Source organism: Lepidochelys kempii, chromosome 3, assembly GCF_965140265.1.
Source record: "Lepidochelys kempii isolate rLepKem1 chromosome 3, rLepKem1.hap2, whole genome shotgun sequence".
Classification (NCBI taxonomy): Eukaryota; Metazoa; Chordata; order Testudines; family Cheloniidae; genus Lepidochelys; species Lepidochelys kempii.
Window position 1 is genome coordinate 46,631,651 of NC_133258.1, and position 27,829 is coordinate 46,659,479.

The 27,829-nt window shown below is 42.9% G+C and overlaps 1 protein-coding gene across 1 annotated transcript in view; it reads left to right on the plus strand.

Annotated features, from left to right (window-relative positions):
* Positions 1 to 18,044, plus strand: part of GFRAL (GDNF family receptor alpha like) — a 36,059-nt gene extending 18,015 nt beyond the window's left edge. Inside the window, exons 8-10 of the mRNA XM_073336643.1 lie at positions 6,575 to 6,670; positions 16,734 to 16,815; positions 17,848 to 18,044. Of these exons, the coding sequence (XP_073192744.1) occupies positions 6,575 to 6,670; positions 16,734 to 16,815; positions 17,848 to 17,920 (251 nt within the window). The 3' untranslated portion in view covers positions 17,921 to 18,044. The remainder of the gene's footprint in view (positions 1 to 6,574; positions 6,671 to 16,733; positions 16,816 to 17,847) is intronic.
* The last annotated feature ends 9,785 nt before the right edge of the window (positions 18,045 to 27,829 follow it).

The following is a 27,829-nucleotide window of genomic DNA, read 5'->3' on the forward strand; positions in this document are numbered from 1 at the left end:
ACTGCACATTGATTAGATGTGTCCAGAGAACTATCCACAACGACTCCAAGATCTCTTTCTTGGGTAGCAACAGCTAATTTAGAGCCCATCATTTTGTATGTGTAGTTAGGATTATATTTTCCAGTGTGCATTATTTTGCATTTATCAGCATTTCACTTGCCATTTCATCACCCAGTTTAGTGAGATCCCTTTGTAACTCTTCACAATCTGCTTTGGACTTAACTATCTTGAGTAATTTTGTATCATTTTAAAACTTTTCCACCTCACTGTTTACCCCCTTTTCCACCTCACTGTTTACTCCCTTTTCCAGATCAGTTATGAATATATTGAACACCAAAAGTCCCAGTACAGAACCTGGGAGACCCCACTATTTACCACTCTCTTCGTTGTGAAAATTGAGCATTTATGCTTATCTTTTAACCACTTTCTGATCCATGGGAGGATCTTTCCTCTTATCCCATGACTGCTTACTTTGATTAAGAGCCTTTGGTGTGGGACTTTGTCAAAGGCTTTCTGGAAGCCCAAGTATACAGTGTCAGCTGGATAACTCTTGTTCACATGCTTGTTGACACCCTCAAAGAATTTTCATAGATTGGTGAGGCATGGTTTCCCTGTACAAAAGACATACTGACTCTTCTCGAACATATTGTGTTCATCTATGTGTCTGAAACTCTAGTAAAGAACAGAATTATCAATCAATTTCTCTGGTACTGAAATTAGGCTTATGGGTCTGTAAGTGCCAGGATCACTTCTGAAGCCTTTTTTTTTTTAAATGACATTACATTAGCTATCCTCTAGTCATCTGGTACAAAGGCTAATTTAAGCAGTGGGTTACATACCACAGTTAGTAGTTCTGCAAATTCCCAAACCACCTCTACTGACACTTTGATCTGTGACAGTTCCTCAGATTTGTCACCTAAAAAGAATGGCTCTGGTGTAGGAGTTTCCTTTAATCCTCTGCAGTGAAAACCAATGCAAATAATTCATTTAGCTTCTACACAACAGCCTTCTCTTCTCTGAGTGCTCGTTTTACATCTCGATCATCCTGTGGCCCCACTGGTTGTATGGCAGACTTCCTGATTCTAATGTACTTAAAAAAATGTTTGCTATTAAATTTGTGTCTTTTGCTAGTTGCTCTTCAAATTCTTTTTTGGCTTGCCTAAATATCCTTTTACACTTTACTTGCCAGAGTTTATGCTCCTTTCTACTTTCCTTAGTAGGATTTGACTTCCAATTTTTAAAGAGGGTCTTTTTGCCTCTAACCACCTCTTTTACTCTGATATTTAGACATGGTGGCATTTTTTTATCCTCTTACTGTGTGGTGGGTCTTTTGTTTGTTTGTTTTTTTAATTTGGAGTTTACATTTAGTTTGAGCCTCTATTACGATGTTTTTAAATAGTTTCCATGCAGTTTGCAGGCATTTCACTCTCGTGACTGTTCCTTTTAATTTCCATTTAACTAGCTTCCTCATTTTTGTGCAGTTCCCCTGTTGGAAGTAAAATGCTACGGTGGTGGGTCTCTTTGGTATTTCCCCCCCACACACACACACAGTGATGTTAAATTTAATTACATGATGGTCACTCTTACCTAGTGGTTCATCTATATGCACCTCTTGACCCAGATTCTGTGCTCTACTTAGGACTAAATCAAGAATTGCCTCTCGCCTTGTGGGTTCCAGGACAAGCTGCTCCAAGAATCAGTCAAATGGTGTCTACAAATGTTATCTCTGCAACCTGCCTGAGGTGACATGTAGCCATTCAATCTGGGGATAGCTGAAATCCCCCATTATTACTGGAATTTTTGTTTTTGTAGTCTCTCTAATCTCCCTGAGAATATCAAAGGCACAGTCACCATCCTGGTAATGTGGTTGGTAGTTTATTCCTACTGTTGTACTCTTATTATTCAAGAATGGAATTTCCATCCATAGAGATTCTGTAGTACAGTGTGATTCATTTAAGATTTTTACAATATTTGACTCTCTGCTTTCTTTTCATAGAATCATAGAATATCAGGGTTGGAAGGGACCTCAGGAGGTCATCTAGTCCAACCCCCTATTCAAAGCAGGACCAATCCCCAATTAAATCATCCCAGCCAGGGCTTTGTCAAGCCTGATCTTAAAAACTTCTAAGGAAGGAGATTCTACCACCTCCCCAGGCAACGCATTCCAGTGTTTCACCACCCTCCTAGTGAAAGAGTTTTTCCTAATATCCAACCTAAACCTCCCCCACTGCAACTTGAGACCATTACTCCTTGTCCTGTCCTCTTCTACCACTGAGAATAGTCTAGAACCATCCTCTCTGGAACCACCTCTCAGGTAGTTGAAAGCAGCTATCAAATCCCCCCTCATTCTTCTCTTCTGCAGACTAAACAATCCCAATTCCCTCAGCCTCTCCTCATAAGTCATGTGTTCCAGACCCCTAATCATTTTTGTTGCCCTTCGCTGGACTCTCTCCAATTTATCCACATCCTTCTTGTAGTGTGGGGCCCAAAACTGGACACAGTACTCCAGATGAGGCCTCACCAATGTCGAATAGCGGGGGACGATCACGTCCCTTGATCTGCTCGCTATGCCCCTACTTATACATCCCAAAATGCCATTGGCCTTCTTGGCAACAAGGGCACACTGCTGACTCATATCCAGCTTCTCGTCCACTGTCACCCCAGGTTCTTTTCCGCAGAACTGCTGCCTAGCCATTCGGTCCCTAGTCTGTAGCTGTGCATTGGGTTCTTCCGTCCTAAGTGCAGGACCCTGCACTTATCATGTAGAGAGCCACTGCCCCACCAGCATCTACTCTGTCATTCCTATATGTTTTGTAACCTGTTATTACTGTGTCCCATTGATTATCATCATTGCACCATCATCTCCTTTAGAAAGAAAGTAACACATATAAGAATATATACTAACTTCCATTTTTTTTACTACAAAAGTTATATGAACTTTTAATTTGCATTGTATACAGCAAATTTCCACAAAAATTGGCTCAGTATAGCCCTGTGATATATTATGATTAATATGTTAAACGCCAACCTTATATTCAAATTGTTGTAGACCATTGTCAGTAGCATACATATAATCCCATTGAATTTGGATGTACTTATCTTATTGGACTCTATTTATATCACTACTGTATCTAATCTGGTATTTCCAAGGTATTATCCTCTCATATTTAAGTACCTGCTAGTACTGGGAAAGGGTCACTGCACCTGAAGTCAGTAGTAGGCTCCAGGAAATTCAAAGTGGGAAGACAGAAGGGCACAATCTGTGGAGGGGTTGATGAGCATCACCATCTGGGGCTAAGACGATCCCCACCGATTAGCTGCGGAGCCACTCTGTACCCCAGTGCACTGGTCTGACCAATCCTGAGTGTCACTTTGTGTGACAGCAAGGGGCCTCTGTAGGTCAGAATTTGGCTCAGTGGCAATTTAGCCTAGTACTGGCTGAGTAAAAATGAAGGGCTGGATTCTGATACCCTTTCTCACATTGAACAGTGAAGTAAATTCTTTCCATAAGAAGAAAATTCATTGTTTCAAATGGGGCTTCTAGAAGAGTAAGATCCCCCACAACATGAGGAAAGGCATCAGAATATGGTCCTAAGTAAGAATTTCAGGATTTAGCTCAGTCTGCTGTATTAATTCCCTCAGAGCCATAAGACCCTGTCAAGTGACCAGCTATTTATATATTCTTAAATACAAAAATTATTGCCACAGTATACTTTAACTAGAGAATTAAGATACATTGGACCAAAATCCATCAGCACAGCTTCGGTGCATACAATCTAGCCCCATGTGCTAACAGACCTTGTAAAATAAAATATTTATAACACATTTAATGAGAAGTAGTGACTCTTCTGCATTTTGAATGGAAGGAGCTTCTTTTCTAATGGAAAAGGTAATTTTCTAAAAAAAAGACTAGTTGGATACAAAATTTCAATTAAACTGTTGGCTGATATTGAGTAATATTAGCAGAGATAATAATGCTGAAAACTACAAAACTCTTGGTTTTTAATTTGCACTCATATGACTTACAGGCTACCTAACAAAATAAAATTGTGAAAACACTGCCCCAAGGCATAGACCTTCAGCGCTAAGTTTCAGACTGTAGCAAGATTTTACAATGAGTTATATACCCCCTAGGAAAGAAGTGCCGATAAAGCTAACAAATTCATAATTATAGCAGTGGTTCTGAGGATAATAATAATAATTACTGATCATTTGTTTTGTGGCAGCACCCAAAGGCTCCAGGCAATGATCATAGCCAAATTGCCCTAGCCACTTTGTGCACACACACCAAAAAGACAGTCCCTTGCTCACAATAATAATCAAATAACACCCCATCAGTTTTTGCCATTCCCGGCAGCATTTCCTTTAAGCATCAGGGTAAAACCTCCATGGAAACTTGATTAACCAAAGTGTTAGGACATGAACAGTCACCAACTTGGTGCTATATTATAACAACATTTTCATGTCAGCTAGACTGAAATGGCTTCTTTGGGATTTGATTTGTTATTCTTGCTGATTGATATCTCCTTTTCATTTTTCTATACCTCTAGCAGTTGTAATATTAAATCAAAGAGGGATATTTTTATGATTATATTTTAAAGTGTTAGGCAACCATGTTAAAACCCTCAGTGGTGGGGGAATTATGGAGATATTGATTGTTAAAGCTCATGTTGCTATCTGTTCGGTGTCTGGTCAGCGTGTGGGTTTTAAACAACTTTCATTATTGATTATTTACAATGAGGTTTTTATAATAAACAAATGCATAGGACCAACAAAATAAATCTCTGGCTTTAGATTTAGTGAGAATGGAGAAGAAGGTTGATCAGAGGTGGGCAAACTTTTTGGGCCGAGGGCCACATCTGGGTGGGGAAATTGTATGTAGGGCCGGGACAGGGATTTGGGGTGTGGGAGGGGGTGTGGTGTGCAGGAACGGGCTCAGGGCAAAAGATTGGGGCAGAGGAGGGGTGTGGGGTGTATGAGAAGGCTCAGGGAAAGGGGTTAGGGTACAGAAAGGGTGCAGACTGCGGGAGAGAGCTTAGGGCAGGGGGTTGGAGTGCAGGAGGGGTGCGGGGTGTGACAGGGCTTAGGGCAGGGAGTTGGGTGCAGGAGAGGTGTGGGGTAAGGCAGCCGGCTCAGAGTAGGGGATTGGGATGCAGGGTGCAGCAGGCGGCTCAAGGCAGGGAGTTGGGGGTGCATGGAGGTTCAGGCAGGGGGCTTAGGGCAGGGAGTTGGGTGCAGGAGAGGTGTGGGGTATGGCAGCAGGCTCAGGGTAGGGGATTGGGGTGCACGGGGGTGCAGGGTGCAGCAGGCGGCTCAAGGCAGGGAGTTGGGGTGCATGGAGGTTCAGGCAGGGGGCTTAGGGTAGGGAGTTGGGGGGCAGTATGCAGGAGGGGTTCGGGCTCCGGCCCAGCGCCACAGAGACTTGGTGCCAGCTGCTTCTGAGAGCGGCACGGGGCCTGCAGCATCACAGGGGGCAATCCCGCGGACTGGATCCAAAGCCCTGATGGACGGATGCGGCCCATAGTTTGCCCACCCCTGAGGTAGATGCTAGCATGGCCCTATTGCTGTAAAAGGGACTTGCACAGATGGCCAAGTAGCCCACATGGTGTCCTATTGGTTTATGAGACTGTGCATGGGCATACATGGGATCCATCTGCAGGATTACAGCCTCTGTTAACATCAGGATCCGGATTGGGAGGAAAGGAGCAGGGGCTGCAAATGACCACTTCAGTGTAATAGGAAACACATCAGTTAGCACCAGTACAGAATCAGTATCATAAACTGATCTGAGAGAATGAATATCTCAATGCCAAAATATCAAAATTAGAAAAGTATCATAAATATTCTAAACTTTAAATTTGTATGTTTCTTATTAATTGCATCTGATGGAGATAATATGCCAGTGCTGGATTTATTTACGTGATATTTGATTTTCTAGTCCGTGACAAAGACTCTCTTCCTCATGCCATTCAGACTTTTTGCATTACTCCCAGGAAAATTAGTTTGGCTCCTCAGCCTGCTCCAGTATCTCCTTTAGAGACTGTTGGTACCTTAGCCTCTGACTCTGTAAACTGCTGCACTCTGCTGCACCTCTGTGCTTGCACTGAGCCCACTGGCTCTGATATTCATGTATTTTCTGATCAATTTGTGAGATTGCACCTTCCAAGACTGTGAGTTTTGAGCAGGTGCAAGAGTCTGGAAATGGGTTTGGAGAGCAGAATTTGGCCTTGGTAAGCTGCTTAAAACCCATTCCCATTCCTGATCTCCTCTGACTCTATGCTCCCACTCATATGCATAACCCTAAAATTGTTCCTCTTGTTTCTATCCAAATGGAATGTAAGCACCTTGAAGGCAGAGAACTTTTCTATTTCTGTTTCCATAAAGCTCTGTAAGTCATCCAATAATAATCTATAACTGAGACATAAAAATATCAATTTATATTTACCAAATTATTTAGTTCACGTGTTCACTGCAGGGACAATATTATTTAACAGCTTTCTCTTATAAATAGTGGCTAATTGATCTACTGTACAAAAAAGTATATTTGTATCCCAATATTTTTTCCTGTTTTCAGGTCAGATTTCAAGAGGAAAGACAGGCCTTCAGCTGATACATACTGATATGCCAGGAGAAAAACTTCCCATAACAAGGTTCCGTTCTCTATTTAATGGTGAGTTTGGGAAATAACTTCATGATTTTCACAGAAATAGTCTTTGAAATTTCGTTCATGAAACACCGTGCAGTATGGCCCAATTGATGGTGCCCTGGAATGGTATCAGGACACCTGAGCTTTATTTCTGGTTCTGGCACTGGCCTGCTGAGTATCCTTGGTTGAGTCACTACACCTTTCTATGCCTCAGTTTGCCCCTCTATAAAACGGACCTCAGGGCTTGTCTTCACTACTGGGGAGATCAATGCTGCTGCAATTGATGCAGTGGGTGTCGATTTACAGGGTCTAGTGAAGACCCGCTAAATTGATGGCAAGCGCTCTCAAGTCGACTCCAGTATTCCAGGTCCTCGAGAAGAGTAAGGTAAGTTGACCGGAGAGCATCTCCCATTGATGCAGCACAGTGAAGACACTGGGGGAAAGTTGACCTAAGCTATGTCGACTCTGGCTACATTATTCATGTAGCTGGAGTAACATAATTTAGGTAAACTTACCGCAATAGTGGAGAGAACTAGTACTCAACTACTTTGTTAAATCTTTAAAGATTCATGGATGAAAAGTATCAGAGGGGTAGCCGTGTTAGTCTGGATCTGTATAAGGTGCCACAGGACTCTTTGCCACTTTTAGACTAACAGACATAATGGAGCATAAGCTTTCGTGGGTGAATACCCACTGCATGCATCCGATGAAGTGGGTATTCACCCACGAAAGCTTATGTTCCAATACGTCTGTTAGTCGATAAGGTGCCACAGGGGGCTGGAGGGGATATATCCACCCTCTTCCCCAAGCTCTCTGGAGCAGAGAGCATGCAATCAGTAACCAACCAAAGGCCTGATTAAAAGTCTACTGAAGTCAATGGAAGTCTTGCAATTGACTTCAAGGGGCTTTGTAGGAGGCCCTGAATAGTAACACTTAGCTCATTCATCTCTGTTTCACGACAAACTGTAATATGGAAAGGTGATTCAGTCTAAAGAGAGGGAATCAGTGAATGTTTTCCCTATAAAGTAAGAGATGGACTTTAAAATCACAGGGTGCTTTTTGAAACTTTTGTTAAAATACTTCCATATTGCCAGGATTTATCCTGTTTAATTCAAGGAACACTTTTCTTTTAACCTAATCCCCATAAGTAAGTGAGAAATTAAGTGAGAACATACCTCTGCTGCTTCCCAATAACCTATCTAGTCAATAAATCTGGTGGCAATCAGATAAACAGCTTTGTTATAGGACTTTATAAATAAGGCTGGGACCACACCTGCCCATAGAATCCCACAGTTTGGTAGCTTTTGCCTTTCCCCATCCATCCACTGGGATGACTGGAACTCCTGCAGACTGCTTGACACTGCTTCAGTTTTCACCCTCCAGCAAAGATGTTGGTTCTAATGCTAACTGAGCAGCAAATACCCTATGTACAAAGAAAAGAAAAGGAGGACTTGTGGCACCTTAGAGACTAACAAATTTATTAGAGCATAAGCTTTCATGAGCTACAGCTCACTTCATTGGATACATACAGTGGAAAATATAGTGGGGAGATTTTATATACACAGAGAACATGAAACAATGGGTGTTACCATACAGACTGTAACAAGCATGATCAGGAAAGGTGAGCTATTACCAGCAAGAGAGCTGGGGTGGGGGGACACCTTTTGTAGTGATAATCAAGGCGGCCCATTTCCAGCAGTTGACAACAACAGTAGGAGGGGAAATAAACAAGGGGAAATAGTTTTACTTTGTGTAATGACGCATCCACTCCCAGTCTTTATTCAAGCCTAAGTTAATTGTATCCAGTTTGCAAATTAATTCCAATTCAGCAGTCTCTCGTTGGAGTCTGTTTTTTTTAAGTTTTTTTGTTGAAGAATTGCCACTTTTAGGTCTGTAATCGAGTGACCAAAGAGAGAGAAGTGTTCTCCGACTGGTTTTGGAATGTTATAATTCTTGACATCTGATTTGTGTCCATTTATTCTTTTACGCAGAGACTGTCCAATTTGGCCAATGTACATGGCAGAGGGGCATTGCTGGCACATGATGGCATATATCACATTGGTAGATGCGCAGGTGAACGAGCCTTTGATAGTGTGGCTGATGTTATTAGGCCCTATGATGGTGTCTCCTGAATAGATATGTGGATACAGTTGGCAAAGGGTTTTGTTGCAAGGATAGGTTCCTGGGTTAGTGGTTTTGTTGTGTGGTGTGTGGTTGCTGGTGAATATTTGCTTCAGGTTGGCGGGCTGTCTGTAAGTAAGGACTGGCCTATCTCCCAAGATCTGTGAGAGTGATGGGTCATCCTTCAGGATAGGTTGTAGATCCTTGATGATGCATTGGAGAGGTTTTAGTTGGGGGCTGAAGGTGATGGCTAGTGGCGTTCTGTTATTTTCCTTGTTGGGCCTGTCCTGTAGTAGGTAACTTCTGGGTATTCTTATGGCTCGTCAATCTGTTTCTTCACTTCAGCAGGTGGGTATCGTAGTTGTAAGAATGCTTGATAGAGATCTTGTAGGCGTTTGTCTCTGTCTGAGGGATTGGAGCAAATGTGGTTGTATCGTAGAGCTTGGCTGTAGACAATGGATCGTGTGGTGTGGTCTGGATGAAAGCTGGAGGCATGTAGGTAGGCATAGCGATCAGTAGGTTTCCGGTATAGGGTGGTGTTTATGTGACCATCGCTTATTAGCACCGTAGTGTCCAGGAAGTGGATCTCTTGTGTGGACTGGTCCAGGCTGAGGTTGATGGTGGGATGGGAATTGTTGAAATCATGGTGGAAATTCCTCAAGGGCTTCTTTTCCAGGGGTCCAGATGATGAAGATGTCATCAATGTAGCGCAAGTAGAGTAGGGGCATTAGGGGACGAGAGCTGAGGAAGCGTTGTTCTAAGTCAGCCATAAAAATGTTTGCATACTGTGGGACCATGTGGGTACCCATAGTAGTGCCGCTGATTTGAAGGTATGCATTGTCCCCAAATGTGCAATAGTTATGGGTGAGGAGAAAGTCACAAAGTTCAGCCACTAGGTTAGCCGTGACATTATCGGGGATAGTGTTCTTGACGGCTTGTAGTCCATCTTTGTGTGGAATGTTGGCGTAGAGGGCTCCTACATCCATAGTGGCCAGGATGTTTTCAAGAAGATCACCGATGGATTGTAGTTTCCTCAGGAAGTCAGTGGTGTCTTGAAGACAGCTGGAAGTGCTGGTAGCGTAGGGCCTGAGGAGGGAGTCTACATAGCCAGACAATCCTGCTATCAGGGTGCCAATGCCTGAGATGATGGGATGTCCAGGATTTCCAGGTTTATGGATCTTGGGTAGCAGATAGAATACCCCTGGTCAGGGTTCTAGGGGTGTGTCTGTGCGGATTTGTTCTTGTACTTTTTCAGGGAGTTTCTTGAGTAGATGGTGTAGTTTCTTTTGGTAACCCTCAGTGGGATCAGAGGGCAATGGCTTGTAGAAAGTGGTGTTGGAGAGCTGCCTAACAGCCTCTTGTTCATATTCCGACCTATTCATGATGACAGCACCTCCTTTGTCAACCTTTTTGATTATGATGTCAGAGTTGTTTCTGATGCTGTGGATGGCATTGTGTTCTCCACGGCTGAGGTTATGGGGCAAGTGATGTTGCTTTTCCACAATTTCAGCCCATGCACATCGGCGGAAGCACTCTATGTAAAAGTCCAGTCTGTTGTTTCGACCTTCAGGAGGAGTCCACCCAGAATCCTTCTTTTTGTAGTCTTGGTAGGAAGGTCTCTGTGAGTTAGTATGTTGTTCAGAGGTGTGTTGGAACTATTCCTTGAGTCAGAGACATCGAAAATAGGATTCTAGGTCACCACAGAACTGTATCATGTTCGTGGGGGTGGAAGGGCAGAAGGAGAGGCCCCAAGATAGGACAGATTCTTCTGCTGGGCTAAGAGTATAGTTGGATAGATTAACAATATTGCTGGGTGGGTTAAGGGAACTGTTAAGGCCCCTTGTGGCATGTAGTAGTTTAGATAGTCTAGTGTCCTTTTTCTTTTGTAGAGAAGCAAAGTGTGTGTTGTAAATGGCTTGTCTAGTTTCTGAGAGGGAGATCAGGAAAGGACCCAGGAAGAGGAAGAATCTCATCTGAGGCCATCTACTCTGCCCTTTCGTTGGTAAAACCCTCATTGGGGGTGGTTTTATTTTGGCGGTGGGAGAGCTCTCTTCCGCCAACAAAGAGCGCCTACGCTGCTTACCTTATGGCACAGCTGTGCTGCTGTAAGGTGCGCAGTGTAGACACAGCATGAGTTAGGTTGAATAAAGTTGAAAGCTACTCTCCAGACTGTCTGTGCACAGTTACCAATGGTTCTGGTTATGTTGGGACTGCCCTGGGATTTTAACTACTAACCTAGCATCTACAGTCCCGACAGACTGCACTTTAAAATTAATACATTCTGGCTTCCTTCGAACCAGAAAAGGAAAGAGTTGGGTGGCCCGAGTTGCTCTCACCTGCCACCTGCCTGAGCAACTTTGCTAAGATTTCTGAAAAATAAATAAGAATAGCAGAAGATGCAGTGGGAGTGCCTCGTCAGGCAATAGCCAAGTGCCCAAATCCTTATTATTGACCAAAGGTACATCTACACTGCAAAAAAAAAAAAAACAACCAAAACCCACCATGGCAGCGAGTCTCAGGGTACATCTACACTGCAGCAGAAGTCTCAGAGCCCAGGTCAATTGGCTTGGGCTCACAGGGCTGAGGCTGAGGGGCTAAAAATTGCAGTGTAGATACTCAAGCTTGGACTGGAACTTGGGCTCTGAGACCCATCCCCTCACTAGATTCCAGAGCCCTGCCCGAGCCTGAATGTCTATGTAACCCACACACCTGAGTGTGGTGTTCTGTCCCATCAAGTGGCACGGAGACCACTTAGAGAGAGATTAATGAGTCTGCTCTATGGCCTTAGCTAACAGCCATATGGCTTTTAGCTCATGCAGTGGAGGCTCATGCACTAAGCTCCAAAAGTCCCAGGTTCAGTTCAGCCCACCACAGACCGGGGTCTGCCAGCGTTACATCTACGCTGCAATTTTTAGTCCTGCAGCCTGAGCCCCGCAAGCCTGAATCAGCTGACCCGGGCCAGGTGAGGCCATGCCACAGGTCTTTTATTGCAGTGTAGAGGTACTCTCAGAGCCTGGGTCAAGTGACTCGAGCTTACGCTGATGGGCTAAAAATAAGTGTGTAGGTGGTTGGGGTCAGCCTGGAGCCTGGGCTCTGAGACCCTCCTTTCTTGCTGGGTTTCAGAGCCCGGACTCTAGCCTAACCGAGCACAATTGCACTGCTATTTCTAGCCCCACAGTGCAAGCCCAAGTCAATCGACCAAGACTCTATGGGTATCTCTACACTAGACTCACTGCTTTGGGTGGGGGATTTGCTGTGTAGATGTTGTTTTCACTCAGTTCCCCAAGAGCTTAGTTCAACTCCAGTCTCATCACTCAGGTTCCTTTATTTGGCATACTGCAAAGCCACACTGAGTTGATCACACTCAAATGTAGGCGGTGGGTATAGGGTGTGCCACACATACATAGTTACACAGCAAACCTCTTCCTTCAAATACATTTACAGATGTTTTCGGATTGGCTTGGTTACTCTGCAGGAATTTCTGTACTGCGTGTTCTGTCCCTACACTGCCCATGCAGGATGTACTCTATATGTCATCTTGCTTTCCAGGCTTATGTTATCTGTTGTGATCTTGTCCATTGTAAATGATTCCTTGGGTGTTCCCCCTTATCTTAGCTAGTACAGACATTCTGCTTCCTGCCTGTTGATCCATTTACTTCCCTAATCCTGTCTCCCAAAAAATGAGCCTCACCCGTGTCCAATAACTCATGTCAAACAAGGCCTACATTCCACTGCTTTTGTTTTACTTTTTTATATTAGCATTTGTTTCATTTGCATTATGTTTCTGGTTTTTTGGGGCTTTCTTTTTAAAGTTTGCTATCCAGCAACACATTCTCAAGACCACAGTAGTTGTAATAATTTGAACCACCATTAATAATAGGCTTAAAGTTTGAACCGGGGATGCATGCTCACCTCCTTTGGTATAGCTCACCAGCGTGTAATCCCACATGATAATATTCCTCTACCTTTAAAGCATCCTTCAGTAATTTTAACTATGCTTTTATTTTAATTACATTATAAAAAGCTGGTACAAAATATAAAAATCTTTTCCTTTATAACCACAAGAAATGTAGTTGTGAAACAGAACATAGTCCAATTAAAATAACACTCCCTGGGTCCATGTCAGAAGTGTTCCTCATCAGCCACCACCCAATACTTATCACCAGCCTGGGCAGTTTTTAATTTACCAGCATTTCAACCATACTGTGCAATTTGGAGACTGTTCCCCTACAGTGACTCCACAAGCAGACAACTCTGTTTGAGACATTACACCTGCAAGCATAGGTGTCCCCTCAGATGCAAACAGCAGTACAAGTCTGGGGCTTTCCAGACCCTGCACTGTCTAGCAACAGTATTTTAGGGTGGTAAAGAAAATTCTTTCATGCCATATGGGTTGCAGTAATTTCACATTTAACTTCATGGTACTGGACCCTTGTTAATTTTCTTACCTGTCTTGTACTGAATTTTTAACTTTTCTGTGGTGATAAGAGGGCAAGTTTTTCTTGCTCCATATATACTACACATGTTGGTATTATTAAAACCCATTGACTTAATCCCATACTTCCTTAAAAGCAATTACAACATTATGTATATTCTATACAGCTAACAAAGCTTCAGAATGAGTCTTTACCCCACTATCATGGTACATACTGGGTGAAATCATTGCCCCACTGAAGTCAATGGGAGTTTTTCTATTCATCTCAATGGAGTCAGGAATTCACCCATTGTATCTGAATTTAAAACATTCCCCCCAAAAAACAATTAATGAAAGGTTGTTACTGCCTACCAGCAGACACACTTTGTTGAAATACAGTTTCAGTGGCATGGCTGATACATTAACCTATGCAAATTGTCATCCACAGTGTTGTAGATCCAGATCATTTAAGATATTCGTGATTACTGTTTAATCTGAAAAAAATATTCGTGTGAAGATAAAATTTTACTTTGCTCAATCCAGAGCTTTGGGTGCAAAAGATGTTTTGTAAAGAGGGGAAGTTAAGAATGCAGAAATCTGATTTATTTCTTTGGGAAACCATAAAAACAGTGCTTGGCAAATTAATATTATTTTGCTATGAGTGTACAGAGATTTCAACTGTTTTCTAATGTGCAGTTCTGCAGTGGTGAGTGTCCAGACAAACAAGCAATTGACATGGTTTATAAGTAGAGCAGATGTTGTGGGAACTGAGATTAGTTCAGCTTCACTGACTTTAATTTGTAAATTATAAAACATTGTGAACTTCATTCTTTATAAATGTGGGGGGGGCCCTGAGACAACTTGTGAGGACCCCTCATAAACATTAATATGTCCAATGAATATTCAAGATCGTCCTCTCATGTACACAAATATAAGCAGCTTTACACACACTAATAATACCATTGAGGATTGGTTCCATGCACTGGAAAAACTCATTTCCTCTCCCAGCCTCTTTCTGCTGTCAGATGTCTTCTTACATCTATACAACCAACTCTACCTATACAGTCTACATACTGCCACTGTTCTCTCCCACACTATAAACAGGATGCGTGCAAAGGGATGGCTAGGGAAAGTCTGTAGCCCATGTCAGAAGTGCCCTGTGAATTACCTCACAACCACAGTAAGGGAGCTACAGACTAGACTCTCTCCTACTCCACCAGCATGTTGTGATTAGAGATACCAACATTTCATAGGGCAGCAGACCCATAGAATCATAGAATATCAGGGTTAGAAGGGACCTCAGGAGGTCATCTAGTCCAACCGCCTGCTCAAAGCAGGACCAATCCCCAATTTTTCCCCAGATCCCAAATGGCCCCCTCAAGGATTGAACTCACAACCCTGCGTTTAGCAGGCCAATGCTCAAACCACTGAGCTATCCCTTCCCCTCATCAGTCACAGCCCTGCCTCCTGTAATGAGTCAGGAAATGGTTGATCTCTGTAAAGCTGTGCAAATAATGGGTTTTTTTGGTTTGCTGGCTGTGCTGAAAAGTCTGAAAAGAATCATTTGAGGTCAAACAGAACTGTTTTGACTCAGAAAATTGCAGTTTTTCCTTTCAAAAATGTTGAAATGAAACAGTCAGATTTTTCAGAATCTTTTTCAACTCAAACAATTCAGCAAATTTGACATGAATTCTGCATATTTTGGCCAAAAAAGGTCACTCAGCGCTAGGTCTATGTAGGTACTTACATTACTCCAAACACCTAATAGCTGAGATCAGAACAGCTGACGTTTTACCCTCCCCTGTCCACCATTCAACTATGAACTAGTAAATGCAATCTATGCCATTCACTTTCCACATACAGAATAGAAATCCCTGTACTTATTTCACTCACCTTCCCAGTATGGCTGGCGACACCAACCTACAGTCATAAATCAGATTTGCGACTTTATCCCACCTATACTACGCATACAAGGTTGCAGATACCAGAGTATAATATTTATTGAAACTGAGACTATTATTTCTTCATGGAATAGGGGCTGGAACCAGCACATATCATAATCTATGACATTTTCATTTGCTGTTCATGATGTGAAAAGTTGCCGTCAGTCATCCTAAGATCATAGAATCATAAAATATCAGGGTTGGAAGGGACTTCAGGAGGTCATCTAGTCCAGTTCCATAACTTGTTTTAATTCCAATGATATACCTGTCTGCCCATTAGTAGACAGTGAGTGGGGGACATAGTGTGAGAGCTCTGTGTGGAAACTTAATTTCTTTAATATCAGTTTCTTCCCCTCTTATTGTGCTTTTTCATTTGTTTATTGTACATATATATTGAATCTGACTTCACTTTAAAGTATATTTATGGGGGAGGATGTGTGTGTGTGTATATCCAACAGATATATTATTTCAGTTTATACTGTAAAGAAAAAGAATGCCTATCCCAGGCTCTGGACACCCTTGACAACTTTTTTTAAAAGCAGCAATTAAACACCCAGTCCACAGCAAACATACGGACTGAAGTTTAAGCCCTTCAAGCACTCCTCTGCCCCACTGAAGAGTACCCTGCCACTACTCAGACTCCCAAATCCCCCATTTCTCTGAAGCCAGGGAGAACAGCTAGGCCTTGCAGTATGACCTTAAGGTTAACGATGATGTGGTTTTGCCAATAGAGGTAACCGAAATTTTTTAACCAAATATTTTTGTCCACATTTTTTGTGTGTCAAAATCGAACTATTTCATGATAACCGTTCAGTTATGACTAATTTTTGGATTTCTTTGATGAAAAAAATGAAAAAAAAATTTGAATTTTTTCATCCAAAAAATCAAAAATGGCTATGAAAGCAGAAGGCAAATAAGAAACACCCCAAATTGGTTATTTTCTTAAATCTCATTATTTTAAAGCAATCTTATGATTTGGGTAGTGGTCTGATGTGTTCTCTTTCAATGCTTGGGTTTAGCAATATTGAACATAGGCTTTTACAGACCTAGGCCCTGATCCAAGCAAATCTCTTATGCACATATTTAATTGTCAGCACATAAGGAATCACATTAAATACATGCTTATGGGATTTGTTGGCTAGAGGCTCATGGGAAGGAGAGAATGCCAAAGCCCGGGGCTTGAACAGAGAATACCCTGCCAGCAGCCCATGAATTCTTTATACCAGTGAGGCTTCTGCTCTGGTGCCCGTGCAACTGTGGTAATATGCCATTGGGGGAGGGGTGTCTATTAGATAGGTAGGTCCCAGGCCATTAGTGTTTTTTAGGTTAAAACCAACACCTTAACATCAACCTGGAATCAAACAGGTAGCCAGGTGTAATGTGCTCATGGAAAAACATCACTTACCTAGTAGGATGTCAAATGCTGCACCACCATAAACTTCCACATGGAGTAAGTTGTAGCTCTCTCTATATGGAATCCTGTTGGAGTGGATATTTGCCAACTGATTGCAGGGAAGATGTGAAAGCTTTTGCAACAGTAGGAGAGGGAAGAATCCTTACTACTAAAACAATACAGTCCTTGTGTAATTTTCCATTTTTTTATCCATAGGTGAAACAATCTATATTATTGCATATACATCTTGCATAGTACTCATCCTGGGAATAATCCTGGTGGCTCTCCTAAAGACCAGGTAATCTGACAAAGTTACAAATCTTTGGTATTAGGAAATTGGCATTCTAGAGATGAGAGTTACTCTCCTGACATTTTGACTCTACCTTTGTAGTTGTGTTTAAAATGCAGTACAATGTATCCCAGTGCTAGAATGAATTAGTCCTGCTGGTACCCACCTGCTCCACCCTGTCAGAGGTAGGAGACTCAGCATGGAAATCTGTTTTGTGCACATCAATAATGCACTATGCTTAGCAAAAGGGACTCCATTTTCCAGCTTCCCTGTCCATCTCAGGTGAGGGTGAAACCTGTGGGCAAAATGTTGGGGGAGAGCAGGAATACTTCCCTGGCAAACAGGGGATGAACAGGTTGAATACTCACCTTGGGGTATGTTCACAAACCCATGCGTGGAGTTTTTTATCAGTGCAGGTCCCATTATTGTTGATGGGAGTTCTGTGGCAAATTGTCAGAGTGAAGGGTGTACCACATTTTATCTTACAAAGTGGCAACAAAAAAAATACACATTAACTTTGTCAAGTGCACAAATGTTTGTTTACATACACAAGTTAAATATGATGCATTTTATTGGGCCAGATTAAATGGCCAGGTTTTAAGACACACAATGTCACAGGATGGGGAATAGAACCAAAGGTGGCAAGAGATATAGTGGTAGGGTGTTGCGTGAAATTTCATTATTAAATTCTGAGACAGAGATCAAAGAGGAATTTTGTAGAAAGATGCAAAAGACAAGTCGAGGATATATGGAATACAGTTTATTTCTTTTCATATATATGGTTTGCAGTGACTGGAGACTATCAGTCAAGAGTATAAATAAAATGGGATTAAACATGGGTAGAAACAATTTAGAAGAAAGTACATTAAGTACTGTGAAGGGACTGATTTTATACCACAATGCTCATCGCAAATATAAGGGTTGAAATGCTGGTTCCATTGAAGTTGGTGGGAGTTTTGCTAATGACTTCAAAGGAACCAGGATTCCACCCAAAAGCTACATAACTGCACTATTAAATAAATGTACTCTCTCTGTTTTCAGAGCCTGCAGAGCAACATATCCATCAAGAAATCCCTCACCAGTTCATTCATCTGAGATTCTTATGGTCCATTAACAGTCATAGATAATCAATATTCTGGCAAACTCTCTTTAAGGCTATTCTTGGTAGCCAGCCTGTTGTGGATAAGTCATAATAAAATGTATGTTATAAAGTCTAGTTTGTGATGGGATTTTGTGGTTGAGAGTATGAAAGTTTTATATTTACTTATATGTACAAAACCTTTCCCAAATGGAAAAAATGTTAAAATTGCACTCATTCACTCACCTGTGCATGCTCATTGATTTATATGGCACTGTCTATGTCCCATAGTTTTGGACTGTCAGTATATGATTGTAAAATCTTCTTCTTCATCATCTGGCTTATGGAAAGGTAGAACAACAACTATAATTTTACATTTAGATGGTTAATCCAGATAACCTGTGTCTGGAGCAGCAGAGTGTATTGCGGGGATGCCTCTTTTGTATTTGTGACTCCGGCATTGAGTTGTTATATGTTACATGATCTGTTCTGGGTGACCACAGTTGCACACGGAGAATCTTTAATTTTACATTTGAGCATCTGTCATAGTTTGTGGTAAAAATATTATATCCGCATGAATCTGGGCTAGCTACATGGCTAAGAGTGGCAAAAAGAAGGTTAAGCCTGATTGCAGTCTGTAAGTACCTAAATGGTGAACAAATATTTACCAATGGGCTATTCAATCTAGCACAGAAATATGTAACATGATTCAATGGCTGGGCATTGAAGTGAGGCAAATTTACACTAGAAATAAGATGTACATTTTTAACAGTGAGAGTAATTAACCATTAGAACAATTTACCAAGGGTGGGTTCTCCATCACTGACCATTTTAAATCAAGATTGGATGTTTTTTCTAAAAGATCTGCTCCAGGAATTATGTGGGAGAAGTTCTTATGGTCTGTGTCACAGGACATTGGACTAGATGATCACAAGGGTACGTTCTGACCTTGGAATCTATGAATGTTACTGGTACTATTTTTTTTTTGTATCCCCAAACCCAGATGACCTTAGCAGTATGAGTGCAAATGTCCAGCCCTTGAGAAAGAAATTAATCACAAATACACTTTAGAAATGTCTAAACTTTAAATTAGTTTTTCTTTACGTCATAATATCAAGATTTTATGGTCTACTCCACCCACAGGGAAGATTTCCAGGTTCTACTTCTATCAAGTGCTCCTGTTTCTGGCACACCTGGGAAACAGATATCACACCTTAACCCCCTGACTGACTGAAGACTGAATAGTGGCATAGGTCTCAGGCCAAGATAATTTGTTTAATAACTGGTGGTAATTTTATTTTTAAATGACAGCTCCTTGACATTGCTAAGGTAAATTGTACTAGTTTTAGCAAAGATGGATTAATAAGCAGAGTGTAGATGAGGTGTTCAGAGTTGCATGATAAATACAGTTTATCCCATCTCTGCAACTTATCACATAGATAAATAGAGCTGAACAGTAATTTTATGTTGAAATGGTTTTTTGAATGTGGTTTCCACAAAATCAAATTTTTCTGCAGTTCCTGTATTTCTATGACACTTGAAGTCTATGTGGCAGTGATAGCTATGGGTGCAGAGGGATAGCTCAGTGGTTTGAGCATTGGCCTGCTAAACTCAGGGTTGTGAGCTCAATCCTTGAGGGGGCTGTTTAGGGATCTGGGGCAAAAACTGGGGATTGGCTCTGCTTTGAGCAGGGGGTTAGAGTAGATGACCTCCTGCTCCCTTCCAACCCTGATATTCTATGAAATATCCATGTGGTAAATTAATTGTATTTATCATGCATTTTGACTTTCTCTGCTTCCCACTAGAACAAATATGCAGTGACAAGTTTAACATCTGGGTTGAAATACTGGCCCATTGAATTCAATGCAAGTTTTGCCATTGACTTCACTGGGGCCAGAATTTCATCCCCGATATCTTGCAACCCATCAGGACTAGGAATGGGAGCTTTCTACCATTATTAGAAAGCCAGGAATTCTTCCTTTCAAACAGGCTTTTTTTTCTGGCTTTGGTGGATTGTGAAATGACTGGCCAGAAGACTGCAAAATTATTATGTATGAAAAACCTATGTTAGGTAACTGTAGAAGTGTCACCAATTATTAGCCATACTTTTTGCTCTCTCTTTGAGGCCAGTATAGTTAGAATAATTTCCTTCCTATTTTATTATTTTGAAATTAAACACAATCATTTTATTAAATCAACACTAGTACAGATACACAAACAGAAATGTGAATTGATAGGAAAGGTAGTTAATTTCTAATTAAAAGACCGTTCTAGATCAATCCAATTATCAGCATTTACTAGGTGGGTATTGCATATTAGATTATCACTGTTGCTTTACAATTATGGTGTAAAAAGACCAAGCTCAGAACTATACTACCACTAGTATTAGCATATTTAATATTTCCATACTTTAGAAAAGAAATGATGCATTAATGGAGTCACCATATGGAAAGACGCACATCTCAGTTTTGTTTCCAATCTGACTGTATGCCTCCTATCCACTAGTGCAATGCTGAAGAGCATGTATTGCAAAAACTTGCAGGGATACATTTAAATTCAGATTTTAAAAATCTCTTTTTATTCAAACAAAAGAACCATTTAAATATTTCTAATAACCTTTAGGTATGTAAATTTTTTAATTTAAAACCACCTAATTTTAGGGCCTTAAGCAACCTGAATATGTTCCTTTATCTGCCTTCCCTTCCCCCCAATTTATTTAGCATGCATACCAAAAGTTTAGTGGATATTGTGTTACTTTGCTAACTTGATGGGATATGTTAACTAGTACTATCACAAATGCTTAATACTGGACTACGGTACCTTCATGAGATGTGTATGAAATTTCTGTATCCTGCTTCTTTTGGCTTTGTATTTTAGCCTGATGCTTTGTTGGGGTAATTGTACCTTTTCTGGTTGTAAACTTCTGAAGAGTAGGATAAGTTATTAAATAAACAAATTTCTGCTGTATACCCCGGTATTCAAGTAGCTTAATCATCATTTCATTTTTATTTCAATCCATTCTCTAGTGCGTAATAGTCCTTTGGGGTCAGATTGTGATTGCTCCTTGTACAAAGAGTAGGGGATAGGCTGGTCACGATTGCAGTCAATACAATGCTCCAAGAGCAGGGTAACAATCCTATGCTTTGTATCATGTGCCTCCTACTTTGGTCATCAGCTCCCTGATCTTCAGCAATGAAAGCCTGAGCCTGTAAAAACTGAGCTAAAGTTGTAACTTCATTAGGAGACTTTTATCCTGGCATGCAAACCATTGCATGTGCAGCTGTAGAGTAGCTTAAATCTGAAAACTGGCCACTGGGCAGCTTAAACTCAGACTCAAGTTTACCTAAAGTGAAAATGTGGCTGAAGAGCCAGAGCAAGCAAATACTACTTTCAGGGACTGATTGGTTTTTACTATGGCCTTCATAATTCTGATAGATGTTCAGACAGCACAAGGGCGAGGCTTGGTATAAAACCCAGAAAGACATAGCCTGCAAATATCTTGGTTAGATCCCTTTAAACATTCTTGCTTTTCAGGCCATATTGCATGTTTTCCATATTGTATGCTGTCAAGGTTCCTCCCCCACTCTGAACTCTAGGGTACAGATGTGGGGACCTGCATGAAAAACCTCCTAAGCTTATCTTTACCAGCTTAGGTCAAAACTTCCCCAAGGTACAAAATATTACCCCCGTTATCCTTGGAATGGCCGCTACCACCACCAAACTAATACTGGTTACTGGGGAAGAGCTGTTTGGACGCGTCCTTCCCCCCAAAATACTTCCCAAAACCTTGCACCCTACTTCCTGGACAAGGTTTGGTAAAAAGCCTCACCAATTCGCCTAGGTGACTACAGACCCAGACCCTTGGATCTTAAGAACAATGAACAATCCTCCCAACACTTGCACTCCCCCTTTCCTGGGAAATGTTGGATAAAAAGCCTCACCAATTTGCATAGGTGACCACAGACCCAAACCCTTGGATCTGAGAACAATGAAAAAGCATTCAGTGTTTTACAAGAAGACTTTTAATAAAAAATAGAAGTAAATAGAAATAAAGAAATCCCCCCTGTAAAATCAGGATGGTAGATATCTTACAGGGTAATTAGATTCAAAAACATAGAGAACCCCTCTAGGCAAAACCTTAAGTTACAAAAAAGATACACAGACAGAAATAGTTATTCTATTCAGCACAATTCTTTTCTCAGCCATTTAAAGAAATCATAATCTAACACATACCTAGCTAGATTACTTACTAAAAGTTCTAAGGCTCCATTCCTGTTCTGTCCCTGGCCAAGACGACTACAGACAGACACACAAACCCTTTGTTTCTCTCCCTCCTCCCAGCTTTTGAAAGTATCTTGTCTCCTCATTGGTCATTTTGGTCAGGTGCCAGCGAGGTTACCTTTAGCTTCTTAACCCTTTACAGGTGAGAGGAGCTTTCCCCTGGCCAGGAGGGATTTCAAAGGGGTTTACCCTTCCCTTTATATTTATGACACGCCCCCCAAATCTCAGCTAGGGTGAAACACTGGCTGGGATTTCTTCCTGGAGCTCTAGGAAAACAGAGTTAATAAGACACATGCATCTCTAAATATACTACCAAGTACATAAAGACTAACAATATTTTCCACATCTCAAGGACGATTTTAACCAGTTGATTCTGGGAAACTTTCACGGGAGAGTGCATCAGCCACTTTGTTAGAAGCTCCTGAGATGTGTTGGATGTCGAAATCAAAATCTTGGAGAGCTAAACTCCACCGAAGAAGTTTTCTGTTAGTTTCTTTGACGGTGTGAAGCCACTTTAGTGCAGCATGGTCGGTTTGCAGGTGGAAACGCCGTCCCCAAACATATGGGCGTAGCTTTTCCAGAGCGTAGACAATGGCATAACATTCTTTTTCAGTGACTGACCAGTTGCTTTCCCTCTCAGACAGTTTTTTGCTGAGAAACACTACAGGGTGGAATTCTTGATCAGGTCCTTTCTGCATTAAAACTGCTCCCACACCACGCTCGGATGCATCTGTGGTTACTAGGAACGGTTTGTCAAAGTCTGGGGCCCTTAGTACAGGGTCAGACATGAGTGTCGCTTTAAGCTTGTTAAAGGCCTTCTGACACCTTCCGGTCCACTGAACAGCATTTGGCTGTTTCTTTTTGGTTAGGTCTGTCAGTGGGGCAGCGATTTGGCTGTAGTGCGGTACAAATCGTCTGTAATAACCGGCCAAGCCTAAGAAGGATTGAACCTGTTTCTTTGACTTTGGGACAGGCCACTTTTGGATAGCATCCACTTTGGCCTGTAGGGGGCTGATAGTTCCTTGACCCACCTGGTGTCCAAGGTAAGTCACTCTGTTTAGGCCTATTTGACACTTCTTAGCCTTAACAGTTAGTCCTGCCTCCCTTATGCGCTCAAGGACTTTTTGTAGATGTTCCAGGTGGTCTGCCCAGGAATCCGAAAATATGGCCACATCGTCAAGGTAGGCGACTGCATATTCTCCTAATCCCGCTAGGAGACCATCTACAAGTCTTTGGAAAGTGGCGGGTGCATTTCGCAGCCCGAAAGGGAGTACATTAAATTCATACAGCCCGAGATGTGTGATGAAGGCTGACCTTTCCTTGGCAGATTCATCTAGCGGTACCTGCCAGTACCCCTTGGTTAAGTCCAAGGTAGAGATGAACTGGGCCCTTCCCAGTTTCTCTAATAGTTCATCTGTGCGTGGCATGGGATAGTTGTCTGGGCGAGTTACAGCATTTAGCTTACGGTAGTCCACGCAAAAACGTATTTCCCCATCTGGTTTGGGAACTAGAACCACTGGAGATGCCCATGCACTTTCAGAGGGGCGGATTACACCCATCTGTAACATATCCTGGATCTCCCGTTCTATAGCAGTTTTAGCTTGAGGAGACACCCGGTAAGGGTGGACCCTAATTGGGTGAGCATTACCTGTGTCAATGGAGTGGTATGCCCGTTCAGTCAGTCCTGGGGTGGCTGAGAACGTTGGCGCGTAGCTAGTGCACAGCTCCTGGATCTGCTGTCGCTGCATACGCCCAAGGGTCATGGAGAGGTTCACCTCTTCCACACCACCAGCACATTTCCCTTCGTAGTAAACACCTTCAGGCCACTCAGCGTCGTCTCCTCCCTGGGCTGTAAACTGACAAACCTTTAATTCTCTGGAATAAAAGGGCTTTAGAGAATTAATATGGTACACCTTAGGCTTTCGGTTGGAGGTGGGGAATGCTATGAGATAATTAACAGCTCCCAGGCGCTCCTGGACCACGAATGGCCCTTCCCACGATGCTTCCATTTTATGGGCCTGGAGCGCCTTTAAGACCATGACCTGGTCTCCTACTTTGAAGGAACGCTCTCTGGCATGTTTATCATACCAGGCTTTTTGCTCTTTTTGAGCATCCTGTAAGTTTTCTCTAGCAAGGGCTAAAGAGGTTCGGAGGGTGTTTTGTAGGTTGGTTACAAAGTCCAGAATGTTAGTTCCTGGAGAAGGTGTAAATCCCTCCCATTGCTGCTTCACCAACTGCAATGGCCCCTTAACCTCACGGCCATATACAAGTTCAAATGGGGAAAACCCTAAACTGGGATGTGGTACAGCTCTGTAGGCAAAGAGCAACTGCTGCAATACTAGGTCCCAATCATTGGAGTGCTCATTTACGAATTTACGTATCATGGCCCCCAAAGTTCCATTAAACTTCTCCACCATGCCATTTGTTTGATGATGGTAAGGAGTGGCAACCAAGTGATTTACCCCATGAGCTTCCCAAAGGTTTTTCATAGTTCCTGCCAGGAAATTAGTCCCTGCATCTGTGAGGATGTCGGAGGGCCAACCTACCCTGGCAAAAATGTCTGCTAGTGCCTGGCACACACTTTTAGCCCTGGTGTTGCTTAGAGCTACTGCTTCCGGCCATCGGGTGGCAAAATCCATGAAAGTCAGTATGTACTGCTTTCCTCTGGGTGTCTTTTTCGGAAAAGGACCCAGAATATCCACAGCTACTCGCTGAAATGGAACTTCAATGATGGGGAGTGGCTGGAGAGGAGCTTTGACCTGGTCTTGGGGTTTTCCCACTCTTTGGCACACCTCACAAGACTGGACATAGGTAGAAACATCCTTGCCCATTCCCTCCCAGTGGAATGACCCCCCCAAACGGTCTTTGGTCCTGTTCACCCCAGCATGGCCACTAGGGTGATCATGGGCTAAGCTCAAGAGCTTGGCCCGGTATTTAGTTGGAACTACCAACTGTCTCTGAGGATGCCAGTCTTCCTGGTGTCCCCCAGAAAGAGTTTCCTTGTATAAAAGTCCTCTTTCTACAACAAACCTGGATCGATTAGAAGAGCTGAGAGGCGGTGGGTTGCTCCGTGCCGCCGTCCAAGCTCTCTGGAGGCTTTCATCTGCTTCCTGTTCGGTCTGGAACTGTTCCCTTGATGCTGGAGACATCAGTTCCTCATGGGATTGTGGACCTAGGCTTGGTCCCTCTGGAAGCGATATAGGGGATGGAGCTGTTTCTGTTGACTGTGAACCGCTCTCCGCTGGTGCACTATGTTGGGATTCAGGCTCCGGCTGAGCCTCTTGTGTAGGGTTATCGGCTGCTGCCAGTTCAGGTTCGGTGGGGCCCTCTGGTGTTGAGGTTGCAAGTACTGGATTCAGTGCTGACACGGGGTCTGGTGTTGGTTGTTCGGCTGGTTCCGGTTCTGGGACTGGTTCCGTCTGGGTCTCTGGGACTGGATCCACTACTGCTGTTGCAGACATTGGCCTGGGGTCCAGGTCCATCACCTCTGACTGGGTCCTGATAGAAGTTTCCGGAACAGAGCTAGGCCTCACGGCTTGTTTAGCCTGGTTGCGGGTGACCATTCCCACCCTCTTGGCCTGCTTCACATGATTGGCCAAGTCTTCCCCCAACAGCATGGGGATGGGATAATCATCATAGACTGCAAAAGTCCACATTCCTGACCAGCCCTTGTACTGGACAGGCAACTTGGCTGTAGGCAAATTGAAAGAGTTGGACTTGAAGGGTTGAATCGTCACTTGGATCTCTGGGTTGATTAAATTGGGGTCCACTAAGGAAGCATGGATAGCTGACACTTGTGCTCCGGTGTCCCTCCACGCGGTGACCTTCTTCCCGCCCACACTCACAGTTTCCCTCCGCTCCAAGGGTATCTGGGAGGTATCTGGGCCTGTGGACCTCTGGTGTGATTCCGGTGCAATGAACTGTAATCTGTTGGGGTTCTTGGGGCAGTTGGCCTTTACATGCCCCAGCTCGTTACACTTAAAACATCGTCCAGCTGACGGGTCACTGGGACGAGGAGGGTTGCTGGAGAACGGGGTGGTGGGACGATAAGGGGTCTGGAGGGTTCTTTGGGAGGTAGGTGGGGCTTTGGGCGGCCCCCGGTAATAGGGTGTGGTCTGGGGTGGTCCCTTCTGGTCTCCGCTCCAACTGCGACCAGTTTTCTTCTTCTCTGCCACCTCCACCCATCTGGCTCCAATCTCTCCTGCCTCGATTACAGTTTTGGGTTTCCCATCTAGGATGTATCTTTCTATTTCCTCAGGAACACCCTCTAAGAATTGTTCCATTTGCATTAGGAAGGGCAAATTTACTGGAGATTCAACACTTGCTCCTGATATCCAGGCATCCCAATGTTTCACAATGTGGTAGGCATGTCGGGTAAATGACATGTCTGGTTTCCACCTTAGGGCTCTGAACCTCCGACGAGACTGCTCGGGTGTTATCCCCATTCTGACTCTCGCCTTGGATTTAAACAGTTCATACTTGTTCATGTGTTCTTTAGGCATTTCAGCTGCCACCTCAGCTAAGGGTCCACTGAGCTGCGGCCTCAGCTCTACCATGTATTGGTCAGTAGAGATGCTGTACCCAAGGCAGGCCCTTTCGAAGTTTTCTAAGAAGGCCTCAGTATCATCACCTGCCTTGTAGGTGGGGAACTTTCTGGGATGGGAAGTGGTACCTGGAGAAGGATTGCTAGGGTTTGTTGGTATATTCTGCTGGGCCTTTATCCTCTCCATCTCCTCCACATGCTTCCTTGCCTCCATTTCCCTCTTGTGGGCAGCCTCCTGTACCTCCTTCTCCAGCCGCATGAGTTCTATCTGTCTTTCATGTTCCCTTTGTTTTTCCTCAGCCTGAAATTTGGCTAATTCCAGCTGTAGTCGAGCTGAGGATTTGGTCATTCTAACCTCTCTGTTTTTAACTAACTTTACACCTGAGGTTTAGAAATAAACAAACAAAACTTGGCTGTAAAATTTTGCTGTGCTGGAATAGAATACCTATTCTCTGATAGTGATTGTCAGCCTACAGAAAAAGACAATTCCCTTGTCTCTGCTCTGGGCCCAAATTAAAGCAAAAAACCTCCAACTACTTGGAAACCTGCTTACCCAGCCCAACGAAGAAAAAAAAAATTTCTTTTCAAACCTGTGCTCCTTGTAAAACAAAAAAAAAAAATCAAAATCCTAAAAAAAACCCTGCCACTTTTGTCTCCAGGCAAATGGGTAGAGCACACACCCCCTATTTACTTTTAGGAAGAAAAGAAAAAAAAAAAAAAAACCTCTGGGTTGGAAGACTGTGAATTTCCCTGCAGGAGTTAAGTACCCTGCCTCCAGGCAAATGAAACCTGCAATTCACAAGATAATCCCCTTTTGTCTCTGCTTGGCCACAAAGCAGAGAGAAACCAAGCTGCTTTCAGTTTCAAAGCTGCCTTCTGGACTTCCTAAAAATTCCTTTTTAAAATCTGTATTTCTAGTTCAAAAAATCTCAACTGGATCTCAAAATGATTTCAGGTTAATCCCACCGCTGCGCCACCATGTCAAGGTTCCTCCCCCACTCTGAACTCTAGGGTACAGATGTGGGGACCTGCATGAAAAACCTCCTAAGCTTATCTTTACCAGCTTAGGTCAAAACTTCCCCAAGGTACAAAATATTACCCCCGTTATCCTTGGAATGGCC